Source organism: Rattus norvegicus, chromosome 17 (assembly GCF_036323735.1).
Source record: "Rattus norvegicus strain BN/NHsdMcwi chromosome 17, GRCr8, whole genome shotgun sequence".
NCBI classification, from domain to species: domain Eukaryota; kingdom Metazoa; phylum Chordata; class Mammalia; order Rodentia; family Muridae; genus Rattus; species Rattus norvegicus.
The window spans coordinates 56,211,128-56,229,347 of NC_086035.1; the positions used below are offsets into that span (position 1 = coordinate 56,211,128).

The 18,220-nt window shown below is 41.1% G+C and overlaps 1 protein-coding gene and 1 long non-coding RNA gene across 2 annotated transcripts in view; one reads left to right on the plus strand and one right to left on the minus strand.

Moving 5' to 3' along the window:
• Positions 1-11,863, plus strand: part of Kif5b (kinesin family member 5B) — a 37,605-nt gene extending 25,742 nt beyond the window's left edge. The window contains exons 19-26 of the mRNA NM_057202.2: positions 89-198; positions 741-842; positions 2,045-2,105; positions 2,202-2,273; positions 2,450-2,554; positions 3,769-3,985; positions 4,764-4,913; positions 9,290-11,863. Coding sequence (NP_476550.1) covers positions 89-198; positions 741-842; positions 2,045-2,105; positions 2,202-2,273; positions 2,450-2,554; positions 3,769-3,985; positions 4,764-4,894 — 798 coding nt within the window. The 3' untranslated portion in view covers positions 4,895-4,913; positions 9,290-11,863. The remainder of the gene's footprint in view (positions 1-88; positions 199-740; positions 843-2,044; positions 2,106-2,201; positions 2,274-2,449; positions 2,555-3,768; positions 3,986-4,763; positions 4,914-9,289) is intronic.
• LOC134482723 (uncharacterized) lies at positions 2-17,188 on the minus strand. The gene is made up of 2 exons (XR_010059198.1): positions 16,397-17,188; positions 2-380 (listed from the first exon to the last, which is right to left on the minus strand). It is a non-coding gene; the product is annotated as an uncharacterized LOC134482723 (long non-coding RNA).
• Between the last annotated feature and the right edge of the window lie 1,032 nt (positions 17,189-18,220).

An 18,220-nucleotide genomic window follows, 5' to 3' on the forward strand; every position in this document is an offset into this window, starting at 1 on the left:
GTTTGCTGTCTAGTGCACCCTGATGTCTTTAATCCATCATTATTAGTAATCTTAATCTAACTTTGAACTTTTCCCTTCCGAATTTCAGCAAGCTGTTGAACAGCAGATCCAGAGTCACAGAGAAACCCACCAAAAACAAATCAGTAGTTTACGAGATGAAGTTGAGGCAAAGGAAAAGCTAATCACTGATCTCCAAGAGTAAGTACTGTGCTTTTCTCTGCGTTGGTAGCGACTGATTCAGGGAGGTTGGCTCTTCAGACAGGAGGTACTGATGGACAGGCATCCTCATAGAAACCTTCTGTGTTCATTGAGATGAGGTTTTTTTTCTTCTCTTCGAATGTTTTCTGTCTTCACATATGTAGAGTATAAATTGGAGAGATCTGTGATAATTTGAGTAAAAAAATAAAGAAAATAAGTGATGACAAATTTTGTGAGATGGAGATAAAGGTGTGGGGAACAGATTGATCAGTGACTTAGTGACCATAGGAGAAATCCTAAATGACTTGAGGGTGGCCATGCCCTTCCTGTTTTACCCTCATGAAATCAGAGTAATGAGACCCTGACCAGTTGGCAGAAGAAATTGAGCTTGTCAAAGTTCAGGCCCAGGAAGATGGCAAGTTCCTAATCAGGAATATGTAGTAACATCCTATTTTAAAAGGCAGACCCCTTTAAAGAGTTAAATTTGGTGATGACGTTCAGATAACTTTTGAGGTTGAACTTTTATTCTGTTCTTTTGTCAGCCAAAACCAGAAGATGGTGTTGGAACAGGAGCGGCTAAGGGTGGAGCATGAGAGGCTAAAGGCTGTAGACCAGGAGAAGAGCAGGAAGCTGCATGAGCTCACGTGAGTGCTGCTTGGGTTAAAGCTTACAAACACAAGGCTGCAGGTACTGCCCATGGGCATGGCTGTCTTCTTTCTGCATTGCTTTAATTTGTGACATGTGCTTATTTTTGAGTGAAAGCAAGACTACTTATGTTTCTCAGACTGCCTGCTGTTTTCTTGGTGTCTATAGTACTTCAGAATCTATCATAAAGACCATCTTAAAATCTGATAATAACCTAGAAAATTGTGGGATATACTTCTATTGCTACATTTTGTCAAATTTGATTTTTCATGAAATCATTTGTTTTGATCTTCTTTTTAAAATAAAGTTGTAGTGTTCGGTTTTTGTTTTCCCACCTTCTCTCAATGCGTGTGAATGGCCTGCTCAGATTTATTCATGTTTACCATGTACATGCCTGGTACCCACAGAGGTCAGGAATAGGTGATGGATCCCCTGAAACTGGAGCCACAAACTGTTGAGTCAGCATGTGGGTTCCGGGAATCACACTGGAGTCCTCTGCAAGAGTCTCAAGTGTTCTCAGCTGCCAGACCAGCTACCCCTAACCTTAATTTCTTGAGCAGAGATTTTCCCCCTTGCTTTTTCTCATTCACTGTGAGTTACTGGCTTTCTAGAGTCTTGAGTTTTAAGAAATAATTTGCAAGTAAGCTACAGCATTTAGATGTTACACCAGAGGAGCAGTTGAGAGTGCATTGCATGAAGGTTCTGCTCGGGGCTGGGAATGTGCCAGGTGTGCACAAGGGCCTGGATTTAAGTCCCAGCTCTGCAGTGAGGGATGGGGTTGGAGTGGGGAGATAGAAGATTCTGCTGAATTTCAGCTATACTTTTATATAGTGTAAAATGCTTTAGTCTCAGACAAATTTTATTATCAACAACTTCCACTTAGTATCTTTTTAGATAAATAGCAGTTTACTCTGTGTACCATATTTTAAAATAAAAGCCATCCTTATATGAACTCTGGCACATACTGTTTGATCTCTTCCATTGCTGTATGAGCCCTGTTTCTCCTAATAAGCTAGATAATGAAGAAGAGATGGAAATGCATACATGCAGATCCCTTCAAAAGGTACTGCATGGGCAAACTGTTGTTTAAGTGTAAGCATATTTCTATTTGAGTTTAATAAAGTTTGATGTAATTTTTGCTAAATAAAGTTGGAATTTATGGAATCAATGTTGAAAGCATGTAATTGTTGCTTCAATTTAGGGTTATGCAAGACAGACGAGAACAAGCAAGGCAAGATTTGAAGGGGTTGGAAGAGACGGTGGTAAGAAAATATGGAAACAGGACTGGGGAGCATGCTTTGGATTTTCTGCCTTAAGTATTGTGATTGTAAGACCGATTTCTTTATTCTTAATTCAAGGCAAAAGAACTTCAGACTTTACACAACCTGCGCAAGCTCTTTGTTCAGGACTTGGCTACCAGGGTGAAAAAGGTGATCACAGAGTGCCCAGGGCTGCTTGTACAAATGGTGCTTGCTGTGTGTGTGGTGCTTTAAGAGTATGTTACGTGGTTGTGCCCGTGTGAGTCTGGGACGTCCGTGTTTGTATGGAGGAAGCTTGGGTCCTCTGGTCTTTACACTTCCTTACTGCTTTGTCTCTGTGCTGTCAGAGCGCTGAGGTGGACTCAGACGACACTGGCGGCAGTGCTGCACAGAAGCAGAAAATCTCCTTCCTTGAAAACAATCTGGAGCAGCTCACCAAAGTGCACAAGCAGGTAATGGAGTGCCGTGCAGCAGCGTTACAGAGCCACAGATGGCGTAGGAAGCATTTCACCTCCAGGGCCCCAGACTGTTAGCGATGTACCACTCCTGTTTCAGTAAGCAGTTCTGTGGGGACCAGGCATGTGCAGGGAAGGTAACATGTTTACTTTCCATTTTATGAGTCTGGGTCTTATGTACTTCTGCAGTCCTGACTCTCCTTCCTAAGTGCTGTGATTACGGGTGTGAACTACTCTGCCCAGGTCGGGAGTTAATGTTCTTATCAACATGTTGTTATTAAACAAATCCTATGAAAGCATGAAATATTCATATTTCCTCTATAGGAGTTCAAGGTTGAAATTTCTTGTTAATTTATTGGATAAGCTTCCTTTTGTAGTTAATGCAGTCTTTTCTTTGTTGAACTTTTTCCCCTGTAATCCGAAATTACACCATGTTATATAGTGAGCAGTTTATATTTTGTATAGGAATGTGTGTTTTGCTAATTCACCCTCCCCCCCAGCTAAGGGCTGAACCCAGGGCCTTGCACTGTGTTTTACTAACTTTTAAAAATGTCACTTTATTATGCAAACTCTGTGCTTTCACCAGTGTAGACTTGAGCTTTTATTAGTGTGCTTACTTGGACCTGTCATATGCCTAGAGAGCAATCTGGGGACTCACCTCAGCACAGTGTTCTCCTTGAATGTGTGAAAGCCTGAGTTCAGTACCTGTTACCTCCATAAAGACTGGGCATGGTAGTGACCACCTGTAATCCCAACTGGGACATAGAGACAGACCAGAGGATCAAGATCATCGTTCACTACGTGTGTTGGGAGGCCATGTGGGATACATGAAACCTTGTCTCAAAAATATACCTAAAGGAACAATTGCTTGACCAGCTGTGTTGTATTACTGAAGAAAGAAAGTGTCGTCTACTAGCACTGTTGTACTTCGGTGTCTACCTAGGTACAGGGGGATTACAGGCCAGTCACTGGATAAAAAATAATTAAATGAGGGGGGCTAGGATGTTAGCTCTGTTGGTAGAGTGCCTGCCAAGCATTCGGAACTCCCTGGCTTCTGTCCTCAGCGTCATAGGAACCTAGTTTGGTGACAGGGCCTCTACTCCCAGCCCTTGGGATAGAGCAGGGTTAGGACTTAAGGTCATCTGCTAGAGTGGCTTTGAGACTGTTCTAGGCTACTATCTCTTAAACAGATTTTCTCTGTGTGCCTTTAGTTGGTGCGTGATAATGCAGATCTTCGCTGTGAACTTCCTAAGTTAGAGAAACGACTTAGAGCTACTGCAGAGAGAGTGAAAGCTTTGGAGTCAGCCCTGAAAGAAGCCAAAGAAAATGCATCTCGAGACCGCAAACGCTATCAGCAAGAAGTAGACAGGATAAAGGAAGCAGTCAGGTCAAAGAATATGGCCAGAAGGGGACACTCTGCACAGATTGGTGAGTAGAGCATGCTCAGGTAGCTTGTGGCCCTTCAGCTTGAGAACATTGCCTCCTTTATCATGCTTCGTCATGGTGGTGTTTCCTGTCTTCATTTTATAAATTACTAAAGAGTGATGGTGCTGTTGGGAGAGAAGATAGAAACTGAGAGAGAGCTAATTAAGTAACTAGACGGGTCAAGGCCAGGAGGCCCTGTCCAGGGAAACACCACGGAAGATAAGAGAATTTCCAGAAAGGACAGGTGATAGCAGCAGTTAGTTTCTTGGGTTTAGAATACTCACTGGTGCAGAAAAGGGATTATGTGAGGATGTAGGTGCAAGCACTTGCTATGCAAACCTGGTGGCTCGTGTTTGATCCCTACATCCCACAGTGGAGAGAGAGCTGACTCTGAAAAGGACCCATCTGTGTGGTCTAGCCCAGCCTCGTCCATGTAGAGAGTTCCAGGACAACCAGGACTACATAGACTATCTACCAGGACTACATACCACTTCAAAATTTAACAAATAGCAAATATTTTAAAAGATTATTAGAGGCAAGAGATTATATTATTTCTGAAGAATGAGAGATAACTGAGAAAAAAAGCGTGTCAAGAAATGAAAACACAAAATATTAACCCAATAAACTCCTCGGAAATGGCTAGCGAGGAGAGAGACAGAGACAGAGACAGAGACAGACAGACAGACAGACAGACAGACACCGACCGACCGAAACTCCGACCCCTGTGGAATCATTGCAGTCACTGTTACACCTTACTCTGACTCTATTTTCTGTTTCACAGCAAAACCTATCCGTCCTGGACAGCATCCAGCAGCCTCTCCAACTCACCCCGGTGCAGTTCGTGGAGGAGGCTCATTTGTTCAGAACAACCAGCCAGTGGGGCTTCGAGGTGGTGGAGGCAAGCAGGCGTGAACACCGACACACATTGCAGGTGTGGCGCCATGCCTGGCTTTTGAGTTGTAACTGTGTATGGAAACACTGAGCTACTTAGCTTAGGATAGGAGTTTCGCAGAAGAATCAGGATTTTTTTTTTTTTTTTTATTGTGTGTGGTTTTATAAAAACAACTTGGCATGATTTCTTGTAGTCTGTTTCATGCTACAGATAATTTATGTTTAGTTTTGTGTTAACTAATTTTAAAACACATTGGATCATTTGTAATAATTCTTTGTACCCTACACAATGGGTATGCACTGGTTTATAATATTCCCTTTACTAGAAACATAATAAAGCACATTAATTTCATTCTAATTTTTGCTTCTATAAATGACATTTGAAATATGAAGTATCTTATATACTCCCTCATCCTTTAGATACTTGAGAAGATTCCCAAAACTGGCATTCTACAGCCTGACATTTTTAAGGATCTTACAGTTGCTTTCTAGAAAGTTGCATCCTAATAAAAATTAGCATTTGGTTGTATCCTTGCCAGAATTATTAGTAGTTAATTTGATAGGCCAAAAATAGCATCCCATGGGTGTCCTGAATGAAGGTGACTTAATATGCACACACACCTCCATTTACATTGCCTTTTTAAACAGTACCCATTTCATTCGCCTGTTGAGAGTCGATTTTTCTCTTTTTTTAAATTTTATGTGTGAGTGTTTTGCTTGCATGTATATCTGTATACCATATGCATATAGTGCCCCCGTGGGACAGAAGAGTGTTAGATCCTCTGGGACTGGAGTTATAGACAGAAGTGAACTGCCATGTTGGTGCTAGAGATTGAATCCCTGTCCTCTGGAAGAGGGACCAGTGCTCTTAAGTGCTGAGGTATCCAGCCCCTGTGAGTTGATTTTTCTAATAGGTTTCTGAATGTTCTCCCATTTTTTGGTATGTGTGTGTGTGTGTGTGTCGTGTGTGTGTGCGCGCGTGCATACACGCGCACATAAGTTGAAAATTAGAAGGCATTTGAGAGGGTGTTCTTCCACTTCCACAGTGTGTGGGCCCTGGGATCAAATGCAGGCTTATTATCTGTTTCTGGCAGGAAGATAACGAATGTCATTTGAGGACTTTCTGTATATACTACTATAATTTCACATGTATAAGTTCTAGAAATAACACACCACCCCTGTTCCCCATGTGGTACTTGATAGCTTTCTTTTTAACTTAGTAATACACTCAGCCCTTTGTTCATTAGTGAATGGCTATCTGATATTTTATGACAGTCCAGAAGTCTGACTTTTAACTACAGACCTTCCACAGAAATGCTGAAATTCTAAAATACTAAATAATTATGAGATGGTTAGCTCAGAAGCTCTGCTTCTGAGAATTCCTAAGGTTGGTTCATTTTAATTTTGCTTGGTTTTTACTTTATATAGTGCTGTTTTGAGTAGAAATTAAGCCAACAATCTGGAGAGGTTAAAAATGTACTATTTTGTTTTTTCTATCTAGTATGAGATTTAAGTGAGAGAGATAAAGAGCATGGGATTGGAAGTTCTGAGTGTCAGTCTGGCTTTGCTGCGTTCATGAACTTGAACAAAGCAACTCGTTAAAGTCTGTTCTTTCTGGGCTGGGGAGATGGCTCCATCTGTCAAGTGAGTGAAGCTGCCAAACAGGCCTGAGGACCTGTCTTTGGCTTGGTGTGCATGTAGAAGTTAGACAAGGAAGAGGACATCTGTAAACCCAGCTCGGGGGAGGGGAAGTCCCTGGAACTGGAGAGTTCTGGGTTCACTAAGCTACCCTGTGTCAAAAAATACAATGGTAAAGCAGATGACCGCTGTCTGGCCTCCTATGTATGCACACACATGAAAACTCATTCTCCTCTGAGTCCTTCTAGAATTCACTATAAAAATAAGTTATACATTCATGAAAATAGCTTTTTATGCAGTTGTAATAATCACATCTCACATTAATATGTGTAATGCCTGATGTCTAAATTTGGTTCTTCCTCTTGTATATCTGGGGTGCTGTGGTTTTGTACCTGCTAGTCAAGGCTGGACCCACTGAGCTATACCCTTAGCTCTTCTCTATTTCTTGTTAATGTCCTGTGTATCTAACTTTTCTAAACCAGGGCATGATCTAGAACTTTGTATTTTTAAGTTTCTTTTAATCTAGAATAGATCTCTACTTTGTAGTGACAGTGACCTACCAAAGACACCTGGGGGTTGGGGATTTAGCTCAGTGGTAGAGTGCTTGCCTAGCAAGCGCAAGGCCCTGGGTTCGGTCCCCAGCTCCGAAAAAAAGAAAAAAAAAAAAAAAAGACACCTGGTATCACAAATGTATGCTACCTCCTTTTGGATGTGTCTAATATGTGTGTAGCTACTGTATTCTTTTATTCAGTGTAGACTGAATGACTTAGGCATGTTTGGGGGGGGGTTGTTTCCTTTTTCTTTTTTTGATTCAAGAGTCCCATTTTACACCTTGGCTTGCCTGGTACGTAAACCTGAACTCAACAGAGATTCACCTGCCTTTGCTTCCTGGGTGCTGGGATTAAACCTATGTCACCAGGCCCATAATGTAAGCACTTTTACTTGAGCTATATTCTAGTGACACAGGAAACAGATTAGTTGTTCCTACACTGAGAGATGCTCCCCTCACAGACAGGCAGACACGCATGCACACACACACACACACTCCAAATCCTGTCTCTCTGCCCATGTTGGACTAGTAGCTGACATCAACCTCCTTATTAGTAAGCTGGTAACGGTTGAGAATTCCATGAGTTAGGATATCACCACATAGCATCAAGCTTTCGCTACACAGAAGCTGCCCCTTCTGCCTCGCTAGAGGAGGGAGTTTTAGAGCTCAGTAGTTGGTATATTCAGACGTTTTTTTTCATGTTAAAATTCATGTGACCTTGGACTCACACTTCATGCGCATAGAGTAGACGTGGCCACTTACGTACAGCAGCGTCTACATAGTGATGGTGGTTAGCACAGGAGAGAGCTAGCTCAACTGAGTGAAAAGTATATTTATGAAGTGTAATTGTTTGTTATGCTGCTGGACCAAACGATAGTCAATTTTTATTTAATTTTTGTTACTTATTTCTTTTTAAAATTATGTATATATGTGTCAGCCCTCAGAGGCCAGAGACATCATTCCCACTGGAACTGAATTATAGGCAGCAGTGCACCTCCTAGTGGGTGCTGGGAACTGAACTGAGATCCTCTGCAAAAGCAGCATGCACTCTGACATGCATGCCCGTCATCCCGTGAGCCTTTTAATTTCTTAGATCAGTGTGTCTCAAACTGTTGAAAAGTTAAATACCCTGAAGGAACTTTTTTAAACTACTTTTTAAATGTTGAAGAAAACATGGATTTATTTGGGTGGTAATTAATAATAATGTTTAATGCCTTTTGTTTCCAGTTTTACATAGCCTATCTTCTGTCACATGGCTTTCTTACTAAGTCCAGCTTAAAGATAGTTGTGTGTTTTAGGGTATGTCTGTTGGCTCACAAATGGCACAGCCTATTTGTGGAGGTCATAGGTCAATACTGGGTGTCAATCCTTGCTTTCCACCTTGTTTGAGACAGGGTCTCTCCTGCATGTTCCAGTCTGACTATCCCTCCAGCTTCCAGACATTCTCTTGTTTTCAGCTCCCATCTTGCAGGTATAAGAGCACAGGATTACAGGCCCTCCTAGACTTGCTTCAGTGGGTTCTGGGGATCTGTTTCCCAGCGCTTCCTTATTTTTATTTAAGCCACATTTATTTGCTACTAACTGCTGCTAATTAGTAGTCCTTGACTTAAGAATGTCGTGTTTACTGTTTAAAGATTGACAAGCCTGCTCTCCCCCAGTACTTCCTCATGCTTCCTGTGTGCCCACCCCCTTGCTCCCCTTCAGCTTCAACTCATGGTAAACCTCCTGCCTCATACTTCCAAATGCTTGTGTTACGAGTTTGAGCCACCATGCCCAGCTCTATTTTGTTATTAAAATAATTCATTAATCAGCCCACATATGGTTTTATTAACTGGGGGTGAAAAAATGATGGGCTGACCTTGTAAACATTGTCCTGCTCATAAATAAGTTGAGTTAGAAGACAGATGAGTAAAAGAAAGAAATAAGGAGCTGGAGAGGTGTGTGTTGGTTAAGAGCACTTGCTGTCTTGCAAAGGACCTAAGTTTGGTTCCCATTATCCACATAGTAACTTATAACCATCCATAACTCCAGTTCCAGGGAATCCTTCTATACTCTATGGGTACCACCAATCATGTGGTCCACATATCATGCAGGCAAGAGAGTTATGCACAAAAAAACTTACTAAAACATATTTTTAAAGAAATTAAATCATTCTTATTTTGTTCATCATTAATCTCAAACATGAGTTTTATAAAAACTAAAATTCTCTCTGCTTTCTCCTATTTCAGGTGTTGAAAAGTAATTGAAGTTTGAAGAGGACGTAAAATCAGTCTTTCAATAACTAACCTCTATCCCTTGGGATTGTAGGAATTTAATTTTCTAATGTGTAAATTACTCCTGGCTTGTACAGCTGTTTCCTACCCACTCTTGTAAGCTCTGCTGCTTCCCAACACTAGAGTGCAATGCTGATGTCCTAGAAGGGAGATGACAGTTTACAACTGTGGCCCTACTTACTACATAGTCTGTCCATCATGTCTTCACTGTGCCGAGTAACTGTGTTACAGGACTGTGCTACTTGATTGGCCTTTTCTGTGTATGTGTAATCTTGGTTTACATTACCTAGCTGCTATTGCTTTTCATGTTCCCTTTTCTACTAAAATGTCTTTTTTTTTTTTTTATGGAAATACGGAACATTTAGATTAAATGTCTTAAATTTTACCACTTATAACACTACTTGCCACAGAATATATCAGGTCAGTACTGTATTTTAAAAGTCCCTCAAGTGGGATACACAACTTTAATCCCAAGCAGAGGCAGATGGGTATCAGTCAGACAGTTCAGTTCAGCCTGGCCTACATAGTGAGTTCCAGGACAGCCAGGGCTATATAGGGTGACCCTGTCTCAAAACTCAAGAAATAAAAAGTTCACTTAAAAATAAAAATCCTTGAAATGAAATTAGGGTTCATGTTGCTGGTATAGTCTCTGAAGCTTGCCTCTGAAAACATTGAGCTTCGAGACCTCTGACTTAATTAGCCAGGAGTTCAAGACCGAGCAGGCTCATGAGATGTCTGTTGCATATTACTTTGAATACAAATATCTTACATATCAAAAGTGAATATTATGTTAAAGATGAGTTTGGAAATGACTATATCCCTTCTTTCCACTTCTGCACTTAACATAGCTTAACATAGGGACAGTGGTGCCCTGCTTTATTCTGTTATATCCACCTGCTAAAGTAAGAATTGAACAGAAGCTAATGTCATCCTCAATATTAGGAAATAAGTGGATTAAGACATTATAGAATTAAATAATTTTCAAATGTTAAATAATTGTGTTGACTGATAAATTTATAGCCTTTGAAAAATGAGAAAAATTGTGAACAGGACAGATAAACTATAAATTTAAAACTACATGGTTAATTTTGCTCTGAAATCTTGAAGGTGGTTTTTACTTTTTACACTAAGTCATACACTATAATTTGTTTAGTTAGGAATAGTAAATTGTTTGGAAGTCACTAATAATTCTCAAAAAAAATGAGAAAAAATTGTTGGCCATAATGAATAATTTTTAAATTAGAACTAAGTGTATACCTATTTTTGGCACTTATTTTTCAGATGATTAAACTCAATCAAGTATATTTTAAGGATCTATAAAAGTAACAGGGAAAGATTTTCAACCTCTGCTTCCTCAGTGCTTAGGGTAACTGCAGCCCTGTTAGCAAGAAATCCACAGGAAATGGAGTGTCTGAGGTTATTTGATAAGTAGAGAAGCTTTGGAAGTTCTGTGTTAGAATCTGGCTGGCAGAATCTTTGGAAAAGTTTTATATACAGATATTTGTATTATTAAATTTGGAGCCATAGTCAGAAGACTCAGATCATAATTGGCTTATTTTTCTATTTCCTTAACTATTGTAATTTCCACTTTTATAATAATTTTGATTTGAAAAATAAATTTATTTATTTTTTTAACAGTCAGAATCTTTGCTGTTGTAGTCTGCAGCCTTTAATGATTGTGTTGCTTTTATGATTGAAAGAAACACTCCACAAATTGAAGAGAGAGCTTGATGCAGCGAGGTGTAAGCGGTTAGTAAGGTGCATCGTTCGTGATGCACGGCTCCTGTGCTCATCGCTGTCTGAGAGGCGTCTGGCTGCATCCATAAGGACAGTCTTCCCAAAGGAAAACTTGCCTCTTGGGCAGTTTTCACAGTGGGAAAGAAATCCTCTCTTGTCTGAGTATAGAAGTTTTAAGATGTATCATGGGTGTTGGTGCTTGTATAACACACAATGAATTGTAACTAGCATGTTAAGAAAACACATTGTTAGTTTTTTTTTTAATCTTAAATGTTTCTTTTCTATTTATAATTTCAAACTTTCATAAAGTATACTAAGAATTTCATAAATTTCTTTTCAGTGAACTGAACTGCTCTTTTTTGCTATGATAGGTCATTTAAAATAGCATTCACTCAAAATGGACATTTTTAATCATCTAGAATATTGAAATATTTTAATTTGCAGTGTCTTTTTTTTGTGACTGGATATATTAATGTTCCTCTGAGTGGTATTAGTAATTGGTTCAGAAGAGAAACTCAATGAAATACGAATAGTATTTATTCATGGTGATCAATTAAATTATTTGCCTAATTTAAGGAAACTAGCTACTATGCATTACTGAATTTATTTGCAACTCTGAATTGATTTGAGGTAACAGAAGAGAGTCTAAGCCTACCTGTGGAATATGTTGGTTTATTTTCAGTGTTTAGGATTACATTTAAACATAATTGGTTTGGGAAAACAACATATAATTTTAAGTTAACCTGCATGCTGTAAATGTATTTAAATAAAGGAAAATCTTTTTGAAATGTAGTGACATATTTGAACCTTACTTCATGAAGTATTAGCTTGATTTTATATAACTGAATGGCCCGCCCTGACTGGTTAGTGGGAGTCGGGGAGGGGGTTGTATCCCTCTACTCATACTCATCTGTGTATGTTTTAGCAACAAGTGGCTGCTTCTCAAATCAAGTGGGATTGGCTCTTTTGTATTTTGGCTTGCATCTTTTAGAATTGTAGAAAGTTTTAACCATATTTCAGAATAGAATAAGTAACCTCTAAGTTACTTGTTCTTGGTTTTCAACAACTACTAGTTCACCATTTTATCTGTAACCCTAATCGTACATTGTACTTTAAAGGTATTTTCACACTGATGTTAATGTGTACTTTTTACAGATAAAGCACACAACAAAGGCAGGCGTGGTGGGCATGCCTTTAATGTTCAAGGCCAGTCTAGACCCTGTCTTTTGCCTTGTCTTAAAAAGAACATAGACACGGGGCTGGAGGGGTGGCTCAGCAGTTAAGAGCACTGACTGCTCTTCCAGAGGTCCTGAGTTCAGATCCCAGCAACCACATGGTGGCTCACAGCCATCTGTAATGGGATCTGACGCCCTCTTCTGGTGTGTCTGAAGACAGGGACAGTGTGCACACATACGTAAAATAAATAAATAAAACTTTAAATATATATATATATATGTATATATATATATACACACCAGATACCATTATTACAGCAAAACAGAAATAATTTCTTAACCAGATATTTTAGTTTTCTAAGAAGCTTGTTACATCGAGATCCAGTTAAGGACCACATATTGCAGTGTATTCTTCTATCTCTTATTTTTTCTTGAAGTTTGTTTATGAGGAAAGCAGGTAGCCTGCCATAGTTCCCCAGATGTTTGTATTTTCTGTGCATTTGTTCTGGTCCACTGGGACCTGGGTGGGGGGATTGCCTCGCCAGTAGTTCTACTAGTATTACATCAAGAGGTGCATGATGCCTTACAGTCTCTCTTATGGGTTATCAGGCACCTAATGCCATAGATGCTCAGTAGGAGTTACTAAATGTCAGCTTCTATTGTCCCTTTTGTTAGCCTCAGTAGATAACTCGCCCTTTCTGTCTGGTTAGGAAAGGTTAGTTTGCATAAGAAAGGTGGGGTGGATACCCAGTTCTGTTGTTTCAGAACATCATGGTTCTCTTCATCTTCAGGGATGACCATTTGTTGTTCACTGTTCCTTCTGTGTATACATGCACTCTCCACCAGACTTTTTGAGACAGGCTTCTCATTGGACACAAAGCTCACCCCTTCAGCTAGGCTAGTATGCCATCCAGTAAGCTCCATCTCCCCGGTTGTCAAGCACTTTACCAACTGAGCCATCTTTCCAACCCTGGTTTCGTTTTTTTTAGGTTTTTGAGTTTTCAGGCTGGTTCCTTTTCTGAAGAAATTTAAATGTAAACCAAGGTTTCCAGACTAGTACACATAAAGGGTAGGATGGTAAAGGACTTACTTCATCGTGTGAAGATGTGTGTGCAGATGTGTATACTTGGAGTAAGAAGGCAAACTAGGACAGGGGGTAGATACCACTTTAATATCTAAATGACCGGAAGAGCCAGAGAACGTGGCCATTTCATGCTAGGCAGTTGATGCAAGCGATTACAGGGATTGTAGTGCTTTTGAAATGTCCTAAGTGAGGACAAACCCTCAGTTCTCGGGCAATTATAGAGGTGTCCTCGACGAAAGTTTGTATTACAGATGCCTCAATGGTTAAAAACACTGGCTGCTCTTCTAACAGACCCAAGTTCAATTCCCAGCTCACAACTGTCTATAGCCCCAGTTCCAGGGAATTCACAGAGACATACATGCAGTCAAAACAATGCACATAAGGGGGTGGGGGGAGGTGATGCTTATAATACAGTCCCAGAGAGGCAAAGACAAATTGTTCTCTGTGGCCCAATTGAGAGGCCAACCTAACCTGAATAGTACCTCCCAGCGTAAGAAGAGACCCTGTCTCAAAGAAAAATCAAGATAGATGGTAATTTGGGGAATGATGGCCTACAATCTACAAATTCATGTGCACACAAAGAATTTGCATGAAGCAGTGGAGGACCTGCAGGATTGAGTTTGAGTTGTAAAGCTTTTCTCTTTGAGGATCAGGAACTTTATCTTTGTAGAACTCTGGGTTATAGAGGACACAGTGTTCCCATGATCACGATGGAAAAGATAAATGGGTTTTGGTGCTCCCTTCTACTCCTAGAACCGTGTTTTTCTGGGAACAAAGGACTCAAAAATACTTATATGAGTGTGTCTTGTGCTCTAAAGGATAATGCCTTGTTCTTAAAGACTAGATTCTGAGATGGCCCTTCAGCTAACACCACCATCAGTCCTCTTATGCTACCAGGCCTGCAGCTTGTGGGCTTTGAAGAGTGTGATCTGATCGGTGGGAGTTAGTTGCCCCTCTGTGAAGTCAGTCTCCAGGTCTTACAATAACCAAGTGTGCTAGATCCTCTGCCAGGACATCTTCAGACCAGAAGCAGAAGAGCCACATCTCTGGCCCTTCCAGAATAGAAGACAGTGTAGCTGCTCTCCTCAAGGATGGCCAAGCCCACCAGGTGGCAGGTAGAACATGTCACCAGAGCAGTGATTAGCTCAGACTTCTAGAAATCAGTCTTTGTTTTAGAATGGACCAGGTGTGGCTTTGTTAGAGCTCACTATTGGCATTCAACTGAAGTACCATTCTGTGGTGGGTACCATTTCCTGGTTGGCATAGTGGTGTCCTACATAGAGTTCTTCATAGCTTTGCTCCTGCCTAAACATCTGTTCTCATCTGGCTAGTCATTGGAGGGATGAATGTAAAATGTTCACTCCGATAGGGGCATGTATTTGAACACTTGGTTCCCTACTCACAGAGTCTAGTCAGTGAAGCCCTGATAGAGAAAGCTTACAGTTTTGCCCTACTTCCTGTTCTGTTTTTGGAGTGTGTGCAACTATGCTTTCATCCCCATGATAGACTACTGTCCTCTCAAGAACAAAATAAAGCCAAAATAAAGTTGTTTTTGTTCCAGCAACAGAAATAAAACAAGTACCTGATTCTAGGACATACCATTTTCTCTCACAGGTTGATATTTTCTAATCTTTCTGCCAAATTGGAGAATGGCTCCTCTATTGTATGAGAAGAAAAGTTGCCCTTGTGTCTACAGTTTGTTTTTAGTGTGTTTCCTCTTCATGTTCTTTCTATAGTCCCTTCTATAGTCTGAGCTTTGTCATTTTAACCTCATGATATCCAGTCTGACATCAAGTCCCCATCCTTTTATCGGACCCAACACTGTATGAATGCTCAAAGTATTCCACTTGGCAAATGAGACAAACATTTTATTGATGGTGTGAGCGCGGATGTGTGTGTACCACAGGATATGTGTGGAGGTCAGAGGACAAGTCTTTCCAGTTACTGTGTAGTGTCCAGAGATTGAACCCATGTCAGCAGTCCTCATACAAATGCCTCTGCTAACAGCCTCTCACAGGCTGTCAGTGCAAAAACTTAACTTCTGAGCTCTAAAATATTTTCCACTATACAGTGGCATGAGGCAAGATTGGACACAAAGCTCAACCCCGGCAAGGCAAGCATTGCTTTCTCCAAAGCCAAGTCCAGCTTGCAGGGTGCATAGTGAGTGGCATAATGTGAGCCTGGATTAGCTTCCCTTCTGTCATTTGTCCTGCTTGGGACCTGTACCTTTCCTCAGCAGATGTTCTATGTTGGGGTCTCCCCACTCATACACAGCCCTCTTGGAGTCTTCCAGAAGGTAAGCCAACCATGCCATGTTTCTGGGGCCTTTTGTTAGTTTGTTTTATTCTGGATGTTGATGTAAGCCTCTGACTCTACAACTCTTACATCCCACATATGCAGACCTGGCACCATGGGGCTGGCAGACTCCATGTTCTGTGGCCAGCTCGTAGTCAGAACTTCTCGGACCACAGCTCCAGCAGCTACTCAACACTTGAGTGGATGGACTTGGAAAGTTCCTAGGTAGCCTTGCTTGAGCAGGACCCACTCCCAATCCCACCCTAGTAGCTGTTTTTGCAGGTTCTCTCTACAGAAAAGGCAAATGTATTTGTGTTTGTAAGGCACTAGGTTTAAAAGTTATAGCAGCTTTTTCCAACCCCTGCTCACCCAGCCTAACTTTCTCCCAATTCTCTGTAAATCTGGTTGAAAGCACCCAGCAGTTACCATTCCATAGCCTGCATACAATATCGTTTCTTGAAATTTCTGCCAAATTAATGGGTCTGTTATATTTAAATTAGCCTGCCTCAAATCTTGAGCTTGAGTAGGGCTGTCCCTGCAGCCCTGTTCACTTGAGCACACATGGGCTTGCTTTTCTGAACATGCCAATCTGTAACAGAAACTGCCTCTCAGTAAGGTTCTTATGCTTAAAACAACATCATGAGCGACTGTTTTGGCTGTCTCCCTGACCTATGTAATAAGATTGTCTGAAAAATAAAAATATTTTTTAAAGAGATTCAACAACAAAACAAAGGTTGAAACTGAAGAGATGGCTCGGCAGTTAGTACTCACTGCTCTTCCAGATGATCTGAACGGGGTTTCGAGCAGCCTTCGCAAACTCTGTAACTTGAGCTTCAGACCTCCATGGTCACCTGCAGTCCTGTGCACATGCACACAAGCAGACACTCACACCTATATGTAATTACAAGCAGTAAAAATTTTAGGGAGGATTCACCAAGTGGACTACATAAAGGGGAGTCACGCCTGGCTAGGGAAGGAAGGCTGCCATGGAAAGTTTCTCAGAAAAACTGGGACAGAGTAACTGATGTGTCAAATTTTGAAAGGAGAGTTAATGCAATTGGAGTGCAGCTTTGGTTTGAGCGAGTGCCACATAAGGCACAAAGTAAAAAACTACTGATTCACAAAAACAGGGCTTGTGATATAAGCCAGTGGTAAGGCTGTATGCTTACCATAGTCAAGACACTAACTGATTTCACTACCAGGGTGGAAAATCAGACAAGAAAGAAAAAGTCATCATACCTTATTCTGTGGCTTAGCTGTGATTAGCACTAGATGAGCAGAATTCATAATTTGGAGAGAGATTAGGGGTGCTGGTGGTAAGAATTCAATCCTCTTATAATGATAGATACTGCCTTAGGGTGAATAATTCAGAAGTAGCAGAGGTTAGAGACTAAAAACATGATAGTGGTTGCTTGCCCCTGGGAAGGGAAGAAGTGAAGTGGGGCAGAGGGGCTGTAGCTAGGAAGCTTCCTACAACCTTGACTTTCTCGAGCATAGCTGGTCACCATGTGGCTTTCCTTCCAGAGCTGGACAGACAGTCCTAGTTTCCTGACAGTATTAGACCTTTTCTCATTGGTATGACAAAATGCCTGGTGAAAGCTACTTTGAGAAGGAAGAGTTTCTTGTGCTTCATAGCCAACGGGTTGCGTCCTTCCCCTTGTCGGAGAAGTCATGTCAAAAGAGAGGAGGCAGCTCACATGGCACCCCACAGGCAGGGCAGACCAATGCTGCTGCAGCTTGCCTCAGGGTGGGTCTCCCCTGCTCATCCTCGGAACAGTGGATTGTCATTTGAAAACCTAGGTTTCTCGTTAGTTGTTCTGAGATGTTGAATGATCTTTCCTGAAGTTATCAATATCGCATACAAAGGGCTGGGTTTGTTTTCATAAAGGCTTCATTATCAGGCTGGATAAGAACAACCCTACAAGGTATCGGACTGAGGTTTTCTATTGTCATCCACAGCCACCCTAAAGTAACCTGCTTTTCTCGATTCTTGCCCTACCGACCTCAATAAAGGAGGCCATGAAAGATGCTTCTCCATCACCTGACGTTTTGCTCCCTAGTCCTAACTGCCAACCATAGACCAACAAGAGGAAAATGTTCAGTCCCCTTCCTGCTCCCAGGTTGAAGGTGGAGCACAGGCTCTGGGGCCCCTCTGTAGGTCTTTCCCCAAGTAAAGCCCTTGTTGTTGAGCTCCATTTCTGTCTGCCTTTCCTTCTTACCCACTTTACAGTTAATTATTCTTATCTTTCCTGAGACAGGGTCTAGCTTGTGGCTTGTGTAGGCCTTGTACTCACTAAGTAGCCCAGGCTGCTCTCAAACCTGCAGCAGTCTTTCTGCCTCAGCCTCCCAAGTTCTGAGATATACTTACCTGGAGGTTACTCACAGTTAAATAAGCAGATATTGCAAGTACTTGTATGTTTAAGCACATACATACAATATTTACATCTGGGCCACTTTCAAGTATAACATATATAATTGTGCTGAAAGAAGTCACACACACACACACACACACACACACACACACACACACACATACCAAGAAATGCACACAGAATTGGTTCAGGACTGGAAAAGTTAGTGTCTTAAGTTACATTT